Source organism: Stegodyphus dumicola, chromosome 10, assembly GCF_044657685.1.
Source record: "Stegodyphus dumicola isolate Sdum_Otavi_A_Nest chromosome 10, ASM4465768v1".
Taxonomy (NCBI): Eukaryota; Metazoa; Arthropoda; class Arachnida; order Araneae; family Eresidae; genus Stegodyphus; species Stegodyphus dumicola.
Genome location: NC_140777.1, coordinates 164,737,487 through 164,756,149, shown reverse-complemented (window position 1 = coordinate 164,756,149; position 18,663 = coordinate 164,737,487). Strand labels below are relative to the sequence as shown.

The 18,663-nt window shown below is 34.8% G+C and overlaps 1 protein-coding gene across 3 annotated transcripts in view; it reads left to right on the top strand.

Annotated features, from left to right (window-relative positions):
• The window catches only part of LOC118188087 (uncharacterized), a 70,087-nt gene that overhangs the window by 39,475 nt on the left and 11,949 nt on the right, over window positions 1-18,663 (top strand). For 2 of the 3 annotated variants that reach the window (XM_035358439.2, XM_035358438.2), the window contains 4 exons: window positions 7,508-7,552; window positions 12,514-12,630; window positions 12,711-12,766; window positions 16,315-16,536. In XM_035358439.2, coding sequence (XP_035214330.1) covers window positions 7,508-7,552; window positions 12,514-12,630; window positions 12,711-12,766; window positions 16,315-16,536 — 440 coding nt within the window. The remainder of the gene's footprint in view (window positions 1-7,507; window positions 7,553-12,513; window positions 12,631-12,710; window positions 12,767-16,314; window positions 16,537-18,663) is intronic. The other variant, XM_035358440.2, reaches the window with a different exon arrangement.

Genomic DNA, 18,663 nt, shown 5'->3' with positions numbered 1-18,663 from the left:
ATCGGATTTGTGCATTCATTTCATAACGAACCCGTACGCACGCAACAATTTTTGGTGTCAGGAGTGGGGTTTGAATGCCAATAACAAGAGCGATGGAAGAACAATTCAGGCAAATGATGACTGCATTTGCTGCTTTCCAAGAAAAGATGGAAGGGGCCGTCAACTCCGTTAAGGAAGAAATGAAATTGGGCCAGGAATCCGTTAAGGAAGAAATGAAATTGGGCCAGGAATCCGTTAAGGAAGATATGAAATTGGGCCAAGATTCCGTTAAAGGAGAGATGAGATCCGTTAAAAAGGAAATGGAAGCCGTTCACGAAAAGTTGGAAGCTGGTCAAGTAACTTTTAAAGAAGACATAAAAGCTGTACAAGAAAAGATTGAAACAGGTCAAGTCGAAATGAAAAGAGAAATAACCTGCGTAATAGAAAGTAAATTTGAGGCTATGGAAGACAGAATAGGAGCTGTCGAAAATAAAGTCGGGCAAATTGAAGAAAAGGTTTCTTCTGTCAAAGATGAAATAGAAGATAGAGTGTCGGCTGTGGAGCAACGAGTCGAAGGAAGAGTTTCGGCCTTCCAACAACAAATTAAAGAAAGAGTTTCTGCCGTCGAACAACAAATTGATGATAGGGTTTCTGCTGCCGTCACCAAAGAAGTTGACAGCCTAAAGAAGTGCATAGCGACGGTAGGAAACAATTCTGAAGGTTTCAAATTTTTATCGATGCCTGCTCGTTCCGTTCTGAAACTATCTACATATGATGGGAAGACCTCCTGGCGGGTGTATAGGACACAATTTTCTATCGTTGCGGATGCGAATGGATGGGATTCCCAAGCTAAGGCCTGTCATCTCGCCGCTTCTCTGAGAGCAGACGCAGCGGATATCCTGCAGACGCTTCCCGAAAATCAAAGGCTAGATTTCGAATCTCTATCCGGCGCTTTGGAGCTACGCTTCGGCGAGAAATGTTTAAAAGACTACAACAGGCTCCAATTAAAATCTCGTCAACAGAAGCTCACCGAAACGCTTCAGGAGCTCGCCACGGATGTTCAAAGGCTGTCACATCACGCCCTTTCGGAGTGCCCGACAGAAACAAGGGAAATCCTGTCCTTGCAATACTTTATCGACGGCATCCGAGATACTGAAATACAGAAAGCTCTACGAATGGCGGATGTAAAAGATTTAAAAAGTGCTCTAGTGTACGCCATGAAATTTGAGGCAGCCCAGCAAGCCACTCGTCGAGACCGCCACCCAGTCAGAGCTGCTCAAGTCCAGGAGCCAGGGGATCAAGTCACTGCTCGTCTAGACGATTTAACTAGACAACTGAACGCCTTGAGACAGAATATTGGTGACAAGAAACCGACCGTAAAGTGCTGGAACTGCGGTGCTGAAGGACACATACGACGAAACTGCAGAACACCCCAGGGCACGGATGCTAAGACCGCTCCTAACAAACAGTAGGGAAACTAATTAGTGGCCATCTCGCGGGGCGGAGGTTGCCAGATCATGAAAAGCCCCAGTTTAAAGCGCTTCAGATTTCTGCAGTGAGAGGCGGCAGTAATGGACTTTTCATAATAGGACATATTAATGGAGTTCCCTGCAATATGACGATAGATACAGGAGCCAACGTTACCATCATCCGAAAAGATTTGGCTCAACAACTGGGAAGCAAACTTATCTGGACGCCGCCCTGCGTTACCCTACAGACTGTGTCCGGTGAGAAGATCAACATCGATGGAAAAGTAAACGCTAACATCACGTTTGGAAGTGCCGCTTACCATCACACGGCATATGTAGCAGAGATCACTGATTCTTGCATACTCGGATTGGACTTTCTAAGGAAATACAATTTTTCCTTGGACTTTAAAAATAACGAATTGCATTCTACATCTGAGGACATAGCGTTATTTGGAGTCAATGATGAAGTTAAATCTGTCTATAAAATCATAGCACAAGACAATATCACAATACCGGCAAGAACAGAAATTTTACTTCCTGGATCCATAGCCGAAAACAGAAATTTCCGCTACGGCATCATAGAATATCCCAATAACTGTAATAGCCCAAAAGGAGTACTAGTAGCCTCAACACTCGTCGTCCTATCCAGAACGGTTATCCCGGTGAGAGTCGCCAATGTAACTGAGAAGGCGAGAGTTATTAAGAAAGGTGAAGTGGTTGCAACATGTACTCCAGTAATCACCGTTGAAAGAAAGAGTAACATCCAAGCATCCGTGTCTTCAGAAAGCATTACATCAGAGTTACTTCAGAATGCGCCGATCGCGTCGTTAAAGATCTTCAAGTTGTTTTCTCCCGCTCGTATTCTGACGTGGGTCGAACTAGTTTGATACAACATAGAATAGATACCGGTGATCATCCCCCGATCAAGCAACATCCAAGACGTCTACCGTTTGCTAAACAGGAAGAGGTGCGAACACTGTTTAAAGATATGGAAGAAGGCGATGTCATCGACCCTTCAGCGAGTCCATGGGCATCTCCCATCGTTCTTGTCAGAAAGAAAGATGGCTCAACAAGATTTTGCGTTGACTATCGCCGGTTGAATGAGGTTACGAAGAAAGACAGTTACCCTCTTCCTAGATTTGATGACATTCTAGACACTCTTTCTGGAAGCAAGTGGTTCTCAACACTTGATTTAAAGAGTGGGTATTGGCAGGTAGAAATGCATCCTGATGACCGAGAAAAGACGGCATTTACTACGGGACAAGGGCTTTGGCAGTTCAAAGTGATGCCGTTTGGACTGTGTAATGCGCCGGCAACATTCGAACGTCTTATGGAGACTGTTTTGAAAGGCCTTTCTTACGAAGCCTGCCTGATATACCTGGACGACATCATCATCGTCGGAAAGAGTTTTGAAGAACATTTAGAAAATGTTAGGAAGGTGCTTCAGAAACTGAAAGAAGCCAATTAGAAGCTGAGTCCCGCTAAATGCAAATTGTTCCGAAAGGAAGTGACTTACCTGGGACATGTCATCTCTGCAGAAGGTGTGCGCACGGATCCTGAAAAGGTATCAGCCGTTAAATCCTGGAAACGTCCCGAAAATGTCCATCAGCTGAGAAGCTTCCTAGGGCTTTGCACCTACTATAGGAAATTCGTGAAGGACTTTTCTTCCATCGCAAGACCCCTACACAAGCTGACAGAGAGCAACCAGAAGTTCTTGTGGACAAAAGAATGCGAGGATGCATTTAACAACTTAAAGGAGGCATTAACATCTGCTCCAATCCTGACGTATCCTCAGCTTGACCGACCATTTATTCTCGACACCGACGCGAGTAATGAAAGTGTTGGTGCTGTTTTGTCCCAAGAAATAGACGTCCAAGAACGTGTAGTGGCATACTGGAAAGTGCCTGTCTAAACCGGAGAGGAATTATTGTGTCACTAGGAAAGAGTTGCTCGCCATAGTCAAAGCTGTAGAACAGTTCCATCACTATCTATACGGCAGAAAATTCCTGCTCCGCACCGATCATGCATCATTGACCTGGCTTTTAAATTTCAAGAATCCTGAGGGTCAAATAGCCAGGTGGATACAGAGACTCCAAGAATATGACATCACTATCCGTCATCGTAAGGGATCATCACACGGAAACGCCGACGCCCTGTCTAGAAGACCTTGCCAAGAAAGCTGCCGATATTGTTCCAGGGTGGAAGCGAAATACGAGCTGCTGACTCCGGTCGCAAGACAAATTACAACATCAACATCGGCTGATTGAGAACCGTGGAGTGATGATGAAGTCAGGAAAGACCAGCTGGAAGACCGCGACATTAAACCCATAATTGATTTAATGGAGTCATCAAACAGAAAACCTACCTGGCAGGACATTTCTATCTGTAGTCCTACAACCAAACAATATTGGGCACTCTGGGATTCACTTCACATTCGAAACGGCGTCTTATACCGGAAATTCGAATCGGATGATGGGAAGACGTTCCGATGGCAACTTATACTTCCAAGATCCCGCATTCCTGATGTCCTTAAAGAGTTACATAGCACCCCTACTGGAGCTCACTTTGGAATAATGAAGACCTTGCAGAGAGTTCGTGAGCGCTTTTACTGGAATAATGCAAAGGATGACGTGCAAAAGTGGTGCCGATCTTGCGATGCCTGTGCAGGTCGGAAAGGACCGAGGAGACACAGCCGAGGCAAGCTGCAACGTTACAACGTAGGGGCGCCTTTTGAACGTATCGCCTTTGACATCCTGGGACCTCTGCCACGAACTGCTGATGGCAACAAATACATACTCGTTGTCATTGATTACTTCACCAAGTGGCCTGAAGCTTATCCTATTCCTGATCAAGAGGCTGTCACAGTAACTGAGGTAATGATACAGCACTGGATTTCCAGGTTCGGAGTGCCTCTTCAGTTACATTCCGATCAGGGAAGGAATTTTGCCTCAGGAAACTAAACTCAAAGAACTATGCAAACTACTCGGCATTGACAAAACTCAAACGACGCCATTGCATCCCCAGTCGGACGGCATGGTAGAGAGGTTCAATCGAACCATCCTTAATAACCTCTCATTAGTGGTTTCCAGAAACCAACAGGACTGGGACAAGAAATTACCACTCTTTTTACTGGCTTACCGCAGTGCTGTCCACGAGACTACCGGCTATTCTCCATCACAGATGCTCTTCGGTCGTGACCTTCGTCTGCATTGTGATCTATTGTTTGGCCGCCCTCCGGATGCTCCTTCATCGTCTGAGGAATATATTCAAGATCTCCAGGCCCGGTTTGAAGTAATGCACAACTTTGCACGAGAGCGAGTCAACTTGGCGACGGAGAAGATGAAGACCCGCTACGACACAAGAGCTACTGAACATCAGTTCCACGAAGGAGACAAGGTGTGGTTGTGGAATCCGACTCGACGGAAAGGACTTTGTCCGAAATTACAGTCACCTTGGGATGGCCCGTATACAGTCCTAAAAAGACTGAATGACGTCGTGGTTCGGATTCGTAAGTCTTCGAACTCTAAACCTAAAGTCGTTCATTACGACAGGTTAGCTCATTACTATGGCCATAGTACGTAATGTAAATAATTGTAAATAGTATCAGACCATGGTCCTTTTTGTTTATAAATGTGTATTTGATTTGATTTGTATTTAGTATTTGATTTGCATTTAGTATTTGATTTGTATTTAGTATTTGATTTGTATTTAGTATTTGTTTTGTATTTAGTATTTGATAGCATTTGATTTGTTTAAGTTAGTTATTGCATTTATTGTTTATATTGTTTGATATTGTAATGTAATGTTTATGCCTCAGTTGCATTTATGCCACAGTTGTAAGTTTAGCTTCCTGTCCAGGGATTGTACTGCCCGGGACGTGCAGTCCTTGGGAAGGGGGCAGTGTTACGAATTTGGTATTTAAAAAGCTAATGTTAGTTCAATTATAAATTAAATGGTTTTATTTCTCGCGCAGTGCAGCGCGTGACGAATATTAAAAGAAAGCTAAGCCGGAAAAATTAAAAATACAAGAGCGCGTGCGTTAAATAAATAAATATCTCTTTTTGATTTCGAGAAAGTACTGGAAAATTCTAGCGCGTGATTTTAAAATCTTATAAAAGGAGGAAAACATCTCAGTTAGTAGTTGTTGCTTAGTTTGTTGTTGTTTAGAAAACTACTGTTGTTGATTGTAGCGAATTCGCGGATTAGCGTTCCTTAGCTGTTTTAAATTACGTTCTATTGGACATTTGAGTAGTTAAAAGATAACTACTGTGAGATATTGTAATACTGCATGATAATTTGAGAAAATTTAAGCATTTTTGTTGTGATAATAATAAATTTTTGTTCATTTTTCATCGGACTTGTGCATTCATTTCATAACGAACCCGTACGCACGCAACATAAGGATGAGTATAAGGATATTATGAGTAAATTAAAAATATTAAATATTTTGCATTGAAAAAAACAATTAGTTCCTCAAAGTGCTCTTAAATTTTAAATAGAAAAGTATTAACATTATAAATTATATCACTTTATTTTGTTTTATGATGTGAATCACGCAAATTCCAGCGTTCGTTTAGAGAAGAGTAGCATGCAGTTGCTGATTTAGAGAAGAGTAGGATGCAGTTGCTGACGCATTAGAGAATAAATCTTTTGTCAAAAATTTCAGATATTAAAGCAATAAAAATAGAAGAAAAATATCAACTTTTTTTTAAAATAAAAAACTACTATTTTCACTCCATTATAAAGTAATTAAGCGACTTAAGCAGCAGTTCTCAAACGTTTTTGCCTACTTCACCCCTTTCACCATTACTAGACCAGCATTCTTCCTCCCAGTCCTTTCCAAAACTCCAAAAATACATATATATGTATTTAAAATTAAATTTATTTATTTAAATTTTTAATGTGCTTTATAAGTTAAAAAAAGAACACGTATAGAAAATGTTGATAAATGCCAAAACATGAATAAAAATAGTTTTTTTATATTTATTAACTAAGATAGTCATAAAAAACATTTTAAATATGTGTTTAAATATTTAACACAAGATCTACGCAAATAAATTTGAAAACAATTACAAGTGTCCAGAAACAAATATTAGCCACTGTAGATATTTCATATACAAACAAATTAGAGTATTTTTCGTGATATACTGATATGGCTTAGCATTATTTATTTCACAATCCTTAATTGCCACGAAAATTGACAACTTTACTTTACATCCATTATACAGTTAATTTAGGCAGTGAATTCATTATACGTAACATAATATGCAACTGCATGAAATACTAAGAAGCAATAGGACATGCTTATAAAAAATATAAATATCGATCTTCACTTAAATGTTTGGCGAAATGTACGAATTATAATTAAATAATTATATCAATAATACAGTATGAAAAGATTATTATAATATGCGGTATGAAATGAATTTTTATTTTAAGTATATTATATTCATAAATATATTTATATTGTAAAAATTCTTTTACTAAATCATTTTACGATTAAAACTACTTTTTGATGATACTTGCAAAAACATTTTAAAAGATGTCCGTATTATTGATATTAATTTTTTATATCATCTGTAAACTTTATTTCTCGAAAATACAAGGGCAGGGAAAACAAAATTTCATATTTGTTAAAGTATGAGATAACGATAAACGTTTGATAAATGTGAATGACAGAGTACGTTCCTAGCTTCATACTTACTGAAAACAATAAATACCTCTTTGTAATGTTTCTATAATGCTCTAAAATTTGATGACAAAAACATTCTGCACCTAGCAGAAATGTAAATATGTTTTAGTTTAATTAAATACCCCCTTTTATCCCTAAGCCTGCATGTGCGGATATTTTACTTTACAACTTCCATTTCATAGAAAACAAATCGTAAAATTTTGGATACTCCATATTCTCAGCTAAGTCTTATTTTCTTATTGGTAATAAGGAAAATATGTAAATGCTCTGGAAATCCTTATATCTATGTATGTATATAATATGGTATCTGATGTCAAGTGGATTTGCTATAAATGGTTGATAAACTCCTATATACATTTATTTGCAGCTCAACCTCAAATACTAGAGAGAGTAATCGGAGCTGGGAATGGAGGTAATTTATAAATCATAATTTGTTTAATTAACTGATATATGTGTTTTGAAAATAAAGTGTTCTTTTCTTTATTTTATGAGAATATATTAAAAATTTCAGGAAATATATAAAAAATATATGCAACGCATAAACAAAGTATTATATAGAATATTTTTTACAGTAAGTGACTGAAATAATTTCATTCGGTAAAATATTAATGAATATAAAGTTTCAGCACTAACGTTTTTAAAAAAAGGGGGGATTGTATTTCAAGAGTATTTTTGCTTAAATTTCTGCCTAGAGATTTCCTAATACTATGTATCTCTTTATATGATTACAAGAGCTTCTGGATGCTTTCCTGTAAGTCAACTGATTCATTGTCTTACTTCTGTATTTCAGAAACGCTATCAAAGATGTATCCTTGAATTTATGGCTTCACATTTAAAGTCCACCAGATGTCAAATTCTGGAAAGTAAGACACGATTAGTAAACGATAACGGCATCTTGTTCACTTATATATATAAATATGTAAGACAATATACTAACTTTAATATGCAATAGTCCCTTAATTCTCTATTTTAAAATTTGGATATTTTCCCTTCCCATTCTCTGCATAATGCTGGTGATTGAGATAATTTGCAAACTGAAATTCAAACCGTGCCCAACGTCTGGCGACTGCTCGGGCCCGCCATTGGGGGAAAAAAAAAAGGTCAATCAATATCGAAACTTTTAATAGCGTATGTGAAAGTTGAAAACCATTTCTTTTTCTTTTCGAATTAGGCTTTCTACCTTGAAACAAGTTGCATTACGCTTCGGCTCCTCTTCTTTGACTTCCACTCTATCTGTCTTCAAAAATGTATTTCAAAATTATAAACGATACCGATGTATGCATACTTGTCGAAGGTGTATATACGAGTATATATATAAGATAAAAATATATAAATCAAAATTATAACGTAATTTAGCAATAGTCCCATAATTTTCCAATTTAATGTCGGTTTTTCCGCTTTCTGTTCTGAAAATAGCTATTTCTTAATAACTTTTACTGTACTGCCTCGTTTTTTAGACTAATCTATATCATATGACTTTTATATAACGATGGTGAGGTATCTGATTCGGAACTAAAAATTTCAAGAACGGAAACCTTTCTGTTAATAAGCTTCCGTATTGGATCCCAACTACGCGCTTGAAGATTCTGCACATTGCTTTAACTAGACTGCGGTACTTGTTTTCAAAAATGTAAATGTTTCGAATCAGGTACGATCAGAGTGACAACTGAATTTTGACGACAAATGTCACTTGAAATAAAAATGAATATGTAATCTGCCTGGGGTGCCATGTTGCTGTTCGTTATACATCTACGCAATCAGTATTTGTACAGCATTACATCCACGTTTACAATGTTACATATATTTGTATACAGAGAGCATCAAAAGTCAATAAACTCTTTAAAAATCCATAAAAATGAATAGGTTGTCGTGAGAAGGTAGTCAATAACTGAAAGCAGACCGGGGTATCAACACTTTATCATTGAAAGAGGCTTGTAATCAAAATTCATCTCAATTTATTTGGGAGCGGTGATTTAGCTTGTTGTTTCGCCGAGAGTTTGCGCTAATCTCGGTAATATATTTACAGAAAGGCTTATTAAGGAATTATAGGAGAAAAATATTAATTATCCTTACCTTGCGATAAAACTCTTTGATCTCACTTAAAGTGTAACAGCCCTTCAGCTCTTCTAATTTCCTTAATATTATACGAAAACAGTTCTATCTTTTTATGATTACATATTCAAATAACAATAAAACGTGAAACCAAAATAAACGTGGATATATTGCAACGTAATATTAACAAAAACAGAAATGAGAAACGCATAGTAGCAAAGTAAGATGAATGGTTTATATTTATGGTAGATTCGTTGTCTTCGACTAGTGACAATGTCCAACGCGTGAACAAGTGGCTATTATTTTTAGAAAACAGCGCCATTGGCATTCTCGTTGCTGTTACTTTATGACCGGATATGAGGTCTAATAGTGCTGTCAGTGACAGTCACTTATATTCTTTTCATGTCATTTTTCTCAGATCAGCCTTTCTTAATCTTTTTTATAAGTGAAACCCTTATTAATGTTAATTTTTATCATGTAAGCCCTGGTTTGCTTCAACAGAATGGTTTTAATGCAACATTTTATAATCGGATTATTTGAAACAAAAATAACAATTATTTCTAATAACTATTTGCTTCAAAAAGTGATTTCAAAATTAACGTAAAAATTCTTAAAATAACGTAGTTAAACAAGACTTAACCGTTTCTTTCGCCTCAGATCAACGCTTCCGTTTTTACGGACTGCATCTAAACATGATCCTTAATTTATTTGTTCGTGCCATTTAGGCACTATTTCAAGTCAGCTAATAACGTCGCGCTTCTTCACTTCTGGTACTAGTATCGGAGTTATACTTAACATTAGTCTTTATGAACGATAGTTGAATTTTTCTGTCATGTTCGGCATCAAGTCTGTTGCTTTATTTCTTTTTTCTCGACACATACAGCTAAACCCCTGTTTCATGTAGTTGCAAATGGTTAAAAGGGCCAATATTACTTTCGGAAAGTTAGGATATTGATCTTTTTAAACTGCACCAGAATCGCACTAATAGCATTATTTAAAATTTTCCTTGCAGCGATGTATCAGATATCATTTCGTACTCTTCTGCTGACATGGTCGAAGGTAGGCAATAAATAAGTTTTCTACACACAGTTCATTTTGATATTTGGTCTGCTGTTCATTTGAAAAATACGAATTAAGAGCTTCACTCAAGCCTTTCAGGCGCTGAATATTTTCTTCAATAAAAATATTCCCTATTTCAACCCCTTTCTCTTCAGAAAAGCCTCTTTATTATTGTGAAGCAATCAAAATCGTTTGAGCATCCAACAGATCGTCAAAAATTCTTTTTTTTTAAAAAAAGAATCTTGAGCAGTAAATACATATACTTGTTCGCTCCTTTAAATGAGCTGTTGATTCATCCTTGTAAAAGTGTCGCATAAACAGGCAATTTTAAGGAGCCAATTCCTATCCGATGATCAACCTCTCAATTCGAAACTGTGTAAAAAAAAAAAGAAAACCCTGCTCCCCATTTTTTCTTAGCTCAAAAATACGGGTTAATGCTGCTTCCTCGAGATAAACATCTGACTTCGGTATTAAAAGAAGGGATGTATGTAAACTTCCCATATCCTCGCGTAGTATTTTGAATAAATGATTATTTATTGTCCGAGATTTTGTGAAGTTAATGACTTTGAGGACTTCATCAAGAGTATTCTTATAACTGGGCGATAATTATTTTGCGTCAAAAGCCTGGCTATGCGTCATGCAGTGGTTACTAACATTGTTTTTGGCGACATTTTTGAAAAGCTATACAACCCCATTATTTATTTCACTCAACGACTTTTTTTAGACATTAGTGCAGTTGTCCCATGGTATTTATGGGTGTAATCCTCCAAAATTAAATAATTATTATCTGAAATTGAAAGTTTGGTATCTGCTAGACATTTTTGTTGGTTGTAATTAGTAATTCAAATGCATTGACAGCTAAATGTTAAATTTTCAGGTTCACATTTATTTCATATATTTTAATATGTTTAATGAATCATTAAATAACTTACTTTAGTTTAAAAATTAACAAATTATGAGAACTTTCAGAGTGGGACAAAACTTGACAGTAAATAATGACAATATAGTCTCTTTCTCTTATTTATTAAATTTTTCTCCAGCGCATAAATAAAAGTGCACATGTTTGCGTGTAAATAAGTAGAAACATCTTTATTTCTTATTATAGCTTGCCACTTATTTCAGCTTGGCAGAATGGCGTTTCGATTCTAATAAAGTTTATTGAATAGAAACTATTGTAAATTTCCCATCATTACGGATTGTAAGCGCTTTTCGCTTAACCGGATTCTTTTGTTTTTAATTTTCAACTATGAAAAACTGCTATTCACATATAGATGTATTCCCAAAAGAGCTATTATTTTTAGTTCAAGAAAAAATTCGTAACTGAGTGATTTTTTTTTTTTTTTGGCAAGAAGAATAAAAGTTAATAAAGCCTGTATCTTTTCAATTTTGGAATAAGATTTATATCACATCATAAATTAATTATCTCCATTTACAGATTGTATATGAATGGTTATTCATGTTCTTTCTTAACGGTAATTAATAAACCGCTAAAAATAATAAAATAAACCGGTAAAATAATAAAACCGATAAAATAATAAAACCGATAAAATAATAAAATAATGTAAAAATATCTAACATCTTGAAATCTTCAAAACCGCATTTGCAACAAATACATAATTCAAATCTATTAACGGGCCGCATGAAATTGCTTCTAGACCGCCAATGTGTTACCACTGATAGAAAGCATCTGAAAATAAATTTCTAGTTCAGAAATCAATAAATTTTCAAAATCGAAAAATCTCTTGTGGAATGCTGTCAATATGAGTTATAGGATTGGCGCTTTACATTGATACATTTCTCCAAAAAATTCCAAAAATCTCATATTCTGTAAAAGCATATTTTAAAATTTATTTGAATGTATAGCTTCTGTTCCTGTCAACTACTACTTGAAAATCTCTTATTACGACGGGATGTATTTGATATATCCATTCATGAGCGCAGATATTTGAAAGTAATCTACTGGAAGGAATTTTAAAGATAACATATTTGGAATATAACACACAGCTTTCATTTTAAAATATGCATTTAGTGCAAAAATTGGCGCACAAGAAAAATAAACTACTGTTGGAAATAAATGTTACGGATTGGTTTTGAAATCATAGATTTAATGTCGTCTTACCAGCAACATTTCGATGAAGCTGGGTTGCAGTTAAATGAAATTCACTGAATCGGAATTTTATTTATTTGGAAATTTTTCTGTATTAATTATTCATAAATATTTCGTATTATTTCACTAAATATTATATATCAAAATTTTTCTAGCTCCTTTAAATTTTCAGCAGAGGCAAAGAATTAGGGTACTTGCTGGAAATTTAAGATGTGTAGCTGACAGACTGAATAACAGAAGAATGCCCGCATTGTCAGACGCTGAGCTTCAAGGTACTTTTTGCTTATTATATATTCTGTAATTTTTAATTTTTTTTATGTGGCTCAAAACTATGTCGATTTTTGCTTCTTAGGTTTAAATAGAGATGAAATTCGAGCTGTAAGAAATAGTTTTGCTGATGGTTTTAGAGTGAGTACTATTTTTATTTTAATCAAATAATTGCTAAAATATTAAATAATGTAAATAACTGGAGTGAATTAAGTGCTTCATATCACGTTTCTCTTAATACAGTAATACCTCAACTTACGCTATCCCGACTTACCCGGAGTTAGGTAATTTTCAAATCTCGTCGATTCGTCTTAGGTTTGAGCGCTACACAGCTCGATTACTCACCCCTCACACTATTGTCTAGCTAATGTACATACTCGGACATGTTGCGTGGAATCGACGCTTAGCTGTAATAATTTATTTTGTATCTACGGAGTGTGTCTTTGTTATGACATGTTATAATTGTTATATCGTGTTTGTTACATGTATTACAGCTACTCAGATTTGAGAGACCGCTATGCCATCGAAACGAAGTAGAACTGATTCTTCTGCACCAAACAAGAAAAGAAAAACTTTATCTTTATAATGTAAATTTAATATTATTAAAGATTTCGATACAAAAAAAAGTAAAAGGCAAAAATCTTAAACTAATGGAATTTTTTTTTTAATTCAATTAAAAATCAAGTCACATAAAAGGATAAATATGTCGTTACAATACTCTTATTCCAAACTTTTCTAATGAGAATGAATTTCCCCATCCAAGCTAATTGTTATATTTAACAACATTTGTGTAACAAAGTGATAATAAAATCAAATAATTATTATGGAGAGAAAGTGAATTGATGTAATAGGTGTCCCCAAAATTGGTGCTGATGCCATTCTAGCAGATGACGAAATATGCTTCCCAAATATATTTTAAGAACCATTTTAGTTATTTTGTTCGTTCAAACAGTCGCATCAAAAAAGTATTCTTTCAGTTTCTTATGATTAATGTCGCGTTTATGGAAAACAACATCACAATCATGATTGAAACCGATACCGAAATAAAAATTTAATATAAAATTTTTAATTTTAGCGTGTGCCACTCATTCATTCTTATAATCAAACATGAAACGCCATATTGAAAACTAGTTTTGTTTAAGAGATACAACTTTATTGAACTAAATAACAAGTATTTATAATTTATGTTCTTTAAATATTTTTTCTTTGATCTCTCAGTGTAAAATTTGTGTTTGTAATTCGTCTACTAACTTATTGTAATCGACAATATAATTTGAGATGCATGTTCTTGAACAGTTATCTAAGTGCGAATCAGTAAGTTTTGAACTATAATTAGACTTTAGATAATTCATATTCGTAAAAACGTCCCATAATTATAGGCTGCATCCGTATATGGTATTTTCAGCAGGTTATATGCGAAACTTTAATCGATACGTTTTTTGCTGCATTTGATGTTTATAACGTTTTGGGTAAAAGTGGATCGTTGCTTCGAAATCCATGACTTTAATGAAAAATTTTATTTCTTCGAAGCTCAGAAAATTCAGAATACTCTGAGTCAAACTTCGGATGCACCGTTTTAATGTATCGCTGAAAGTTACTTTCCTTTAGAAATACTACACTTTTGTTTCATAATAAGAATATATATCTGGTTGTAACGAAAGTTTTCCGTTAAAAAGCGTTCTTAAAAAGTTAAGGAAAAAAATGAAAACACTACCCTTAGTGCGGATAGTAATCACGTACAGAATGTATAATTTTCTGCTAACGTTTTGGTAGTTATTCAAAGCCTTCGGCCCAGAAACTTGATCACCACGAGTCCAAAAACAGATCAACTTCGGACATTCTGTGCAGAATGGAAAGTAGCACCAGCAAGATGAAGCTGCAGGTATGAAAAAAGGTAAAATTCCGAAGGAACGATGTCGGAGCTGTATGGTGGGTGTGGCAAAAGATCCCATTCGAGTCTCTACAGAGTGCAGCCGGTGAATGCAGACACATGTGGTCTTACATTATCTTGATCGAACATTATATCTTTTCGCCGGAACTCAGTTCGACGTTTTTTCTTGATAGCAGCGTCAACTCGGACTAGCAACTCGCTGTCCACTTACAGTCGAGGGTTTTACATTATTCCAGATACTGTTTGTGGATAATGCCAGGGCAATCTTACCACATGCAAAGCATAATATGTTTAGTCAAACTGCACTTTTCGATGCTGCCAAAAGGCTCCCCAGGCACAAACCAATCCCCTTTTCGGCCTGTGTCGTTTAATTGCGTACATACCAAAAATTCTCATTTACGACAACCTACAGAACAATACTGGGCAAATTGGCTTAGCCAATTATTGAAATCAAAAGGAGCATTAAATAAGCTTAGTAACTGTATAAAAATTTGTTACAACTTTAATTCATTTTCTTCTTCTGAATCAAATTTCAGTTAGTAAGTTTTGTTGAATTACTCTTTCTGTTGTTAATAATATAACATTATATTTCACGTTTTATAAACTATCTTGTATTTATTTAAATTGCACTGACGATTTTTTGTAGCTCATTAATATAAGACTCGTTTCTTTGGAGATCTCAGTTATTCGCATACATTTTTCATTAAATAAAACTAAATTAGCTTTAATTACTTATCTAAATGAATTCATCATGGAATTTAAACTCAATTTATCACGGTGACCTTATTACATCAACCACTAATAAATCTTTGAAATGTAATCGTTGCATTGGTGAGATCAAATCTCTAATGAAATTATCATATTTCCTCTTCTCTAAGGGACCGAAACCCCCAACAACTCGTAAATTAACAACACTGTCTACACATCATTCAATCACAGAAGTTTCAACTAGTTGAATATTATATCCTATTTGTGTGAATAAATCATAAGATATGAACTTATGCTACTTCTCTGAACCGCGTATTTTAAATTTATTTTAAAATTTATTTAACATACAAAACTTTAATATTATCACGCAGTTTACTTGATAGCCTCTAATTTTAATTCTCAGTTTATTATTAGTCCAAAGGGATTTGAATCCCGAAGGACTATTAGTTTCGTTTTGGCATTTTGCGTCGGAATCATAAATGTCGGTTCACTTTTCAAACTGTTGCCACAAAATGTTAAGAGCCCTGCATTATATTTGAAGAAATTAAATAATGAAAATCTGCGTAAATGTATGTATATTTCTCACATTGTAATAAAATAACGGTACATAGAGTCATCGAATTTTGAATAACGTAATCCTCCAACGAATATGAGCATGTGGAAGACCAAATTTGAAATTTGAAATTTGTTTTATGATCGATTTCCTATTTTTTAAAACTTTGACGAATTTTTGATTAACAAACTCAAGGATTTCAAAGCGAGCAATGGCAACGTTGTGCAGAAAAAACATTTTTATCTCCAGCGCGTGAGTCTCTGTATCGGAAATTCTAAAGATATGCTCGTTTTAAAACTATTTTGCGATATTGCTGTTGCACTGGATCTTATGGTTTAAGTGCGAGGAACATGATATTTAATAAAGAAAGGTAACACACAAAATGTTAAAAAAAGCCCCTTTGGACGTAATTTAAAATCTGAAACATTTCAGATTTTTTTTTTTAATAATTTTTTTAAATATTCGATATCTAAACTACTTGTCATACCTCCGCAAAGCAATCACATTTGTACTATTTTTATATTGTGTTGAAAACAGGTTTCCAGAGCTGTTGAAAATTTGAGTAACTGTTTAACGTCTCGCACAATGCGAGTTGTGCTGCAATTCATCTCACGAGCTGGACAAACCGTTACTGAAGACCTAGCTATGGCATGTGAATTAACCACTTCTCTTGTAAGACGTTTCTGGTCACAAAATAGAACTTTTTCCAGTGCAGTAGTAGAAGTAATAGATGACTTTATTGCAGAGCGACTAGACTTGGTAAGTTAACAGCTTTTAATTTTTTGAAGAAGCGTACATTTTTTATTACAGATTAATTTATATAATGCGCCATTGGTTATTTAACATAATACTACTCCATCAATAACGTACATAATTATTATTAAAGAATCTCGCTTAATTTTTTTTAAAAATATTTGTTTAAATATAAAATATTTTTTACTTTTTCTTTAATGATTTTTTAAGCACCATACCTGTTTTATATGCGCAGCCAACCATTCAAAAATATATTATTTACATCTTATTTTTTAAAGTTTACATTCAAGGGAATAGCATCTACCTTATCAGTGTTCTTTAACTATTTCTTACGTAAAATATCTACAAAGATCAGGTTTATCGACTCATACTGAGCAGATACGGACTTTTTATTCAAGTTTAGAAATTAAATTTGATGGGCTGTTTTCTGAATGTTTGTGTCTCCATTCATTGTCCAAAACTGTAGAATTATTTATAAAGAATGCGAAATTTCAGATAGTTTTAAATTCTTGCTAATTGATTATTAGAGATTTTTGTCACAAAATAAGGAAAGCTAGTTTTTTTATGTATTTCTGTATGCTAATTTCAGATATGCTTTTTGAATTTTGCTAAAACCTGTAGTTTTCTAGTGATTTCAATCGTTGATATCACTTGTTCCAAGAATATGCGGATATATTGGAGTATAAATTATATGTTTAAATAACGACAAATTTTATTATTGTGTGTTTGAGTTCTTTTAATTTGGTTTCCAGTTGATTTTAAAGACAAAACAAGCTGTAGTTATTAATAACGAAAAAACTCTCTATTTGTAGCATTTCAACTCACGCTGTTAATATGGACAATTCAATGGAAATTTGAAATATCCAGTGTGTGAAATATAAATGCAATTTTATATTTTTCTGATAGTTTAAAACCCCGCTGTTTCTCATCGTACGGTACCGCTCCAAATACTACACACTTGCAATAATAAATCACAGATCCGTCAGTACATTCAAGAAAAATCATTATAATCGCAAGCAGGTCCGTTATAATTAATGGTCAAAATGTGCATCACTAACCCCAAGTTATTAATGTTTAACAGAAGGAAGATTAATGTTTAACAGAACGCTTGTGAAGCCTGAAATTTCTATATTTCTCTAAATACTTTTTTAATAATAATATTTTGCTCACAAAAATTATATATCACTTAAGTTACAACATGCCGAGGCGAAAGACTTGCTAAGACAATGCATATAAATGGGTTCAGTTTTACAGAATTTCGAAACCAATATCCAGGCACAGCTGAAGAGATAATAAAAAAATGTACAGATATTAAAATGAAATAATTATTTCTAAAACGGAAATTGGATCAGTAGTTCAGTATTCAAGAAATACAATAGTAGCAGAGATAAAAATCCGTCTTCTTAACCTTCCTGCCTCTTCTAGACCCTTATTGAGCTGGGTTCCCGCTCATAGGGGGATTTATGGCAATGAGTTGGCAGACCAGTTGGCAAAAGAAGCGGTAAGAGGGAATAATCTTCCTCAATATTCATTGCCTTTACCATTTTCTTATATTAAGAGATATACAAAAGAGAACTTACTCCAGCAATGGCAAAAAAAGTGGGAACACTCCACAACGGGCAGAAGAACTTTTTTGCCAAAGGTCTCGGAAACATTTTTGGTTTCATCTGCAGCGCAGTCAACTTTTCTCACGGGACACGTTCCCTTTTCGTCGTGTTTTTATTCCGATTTCATCTTAAGAAAGATGACAAATGTCACTGTGGAAGTAGGTCTCCAGACCATTGTGCTTTTTCTTGCCCACTCACCGCTGAATTTCATCTGCAAAGACCATCAGACTTATATTGGAGTGAATGGACTAAAACACTATTAAAACGACAAATTCTTCAGCACAGATTAACTCAAATTATTAATATTTGCAATGAGATGTATACGTTTCCAACAACCTTCGCATAATATTTGCACTATGGGTAGCCTTTTAATTTTTTTTCCCATCTGACATGTTATAATGATATTGTGTGTTTAACTTCAACGCATAGAATATTTAACACTATTAAGTACTGGATGTGCTCTGCACTTCCACATGGGAATAAGTTCTGCATTTGGGAATTGTCTGTTTGTATGTTAATATTATAG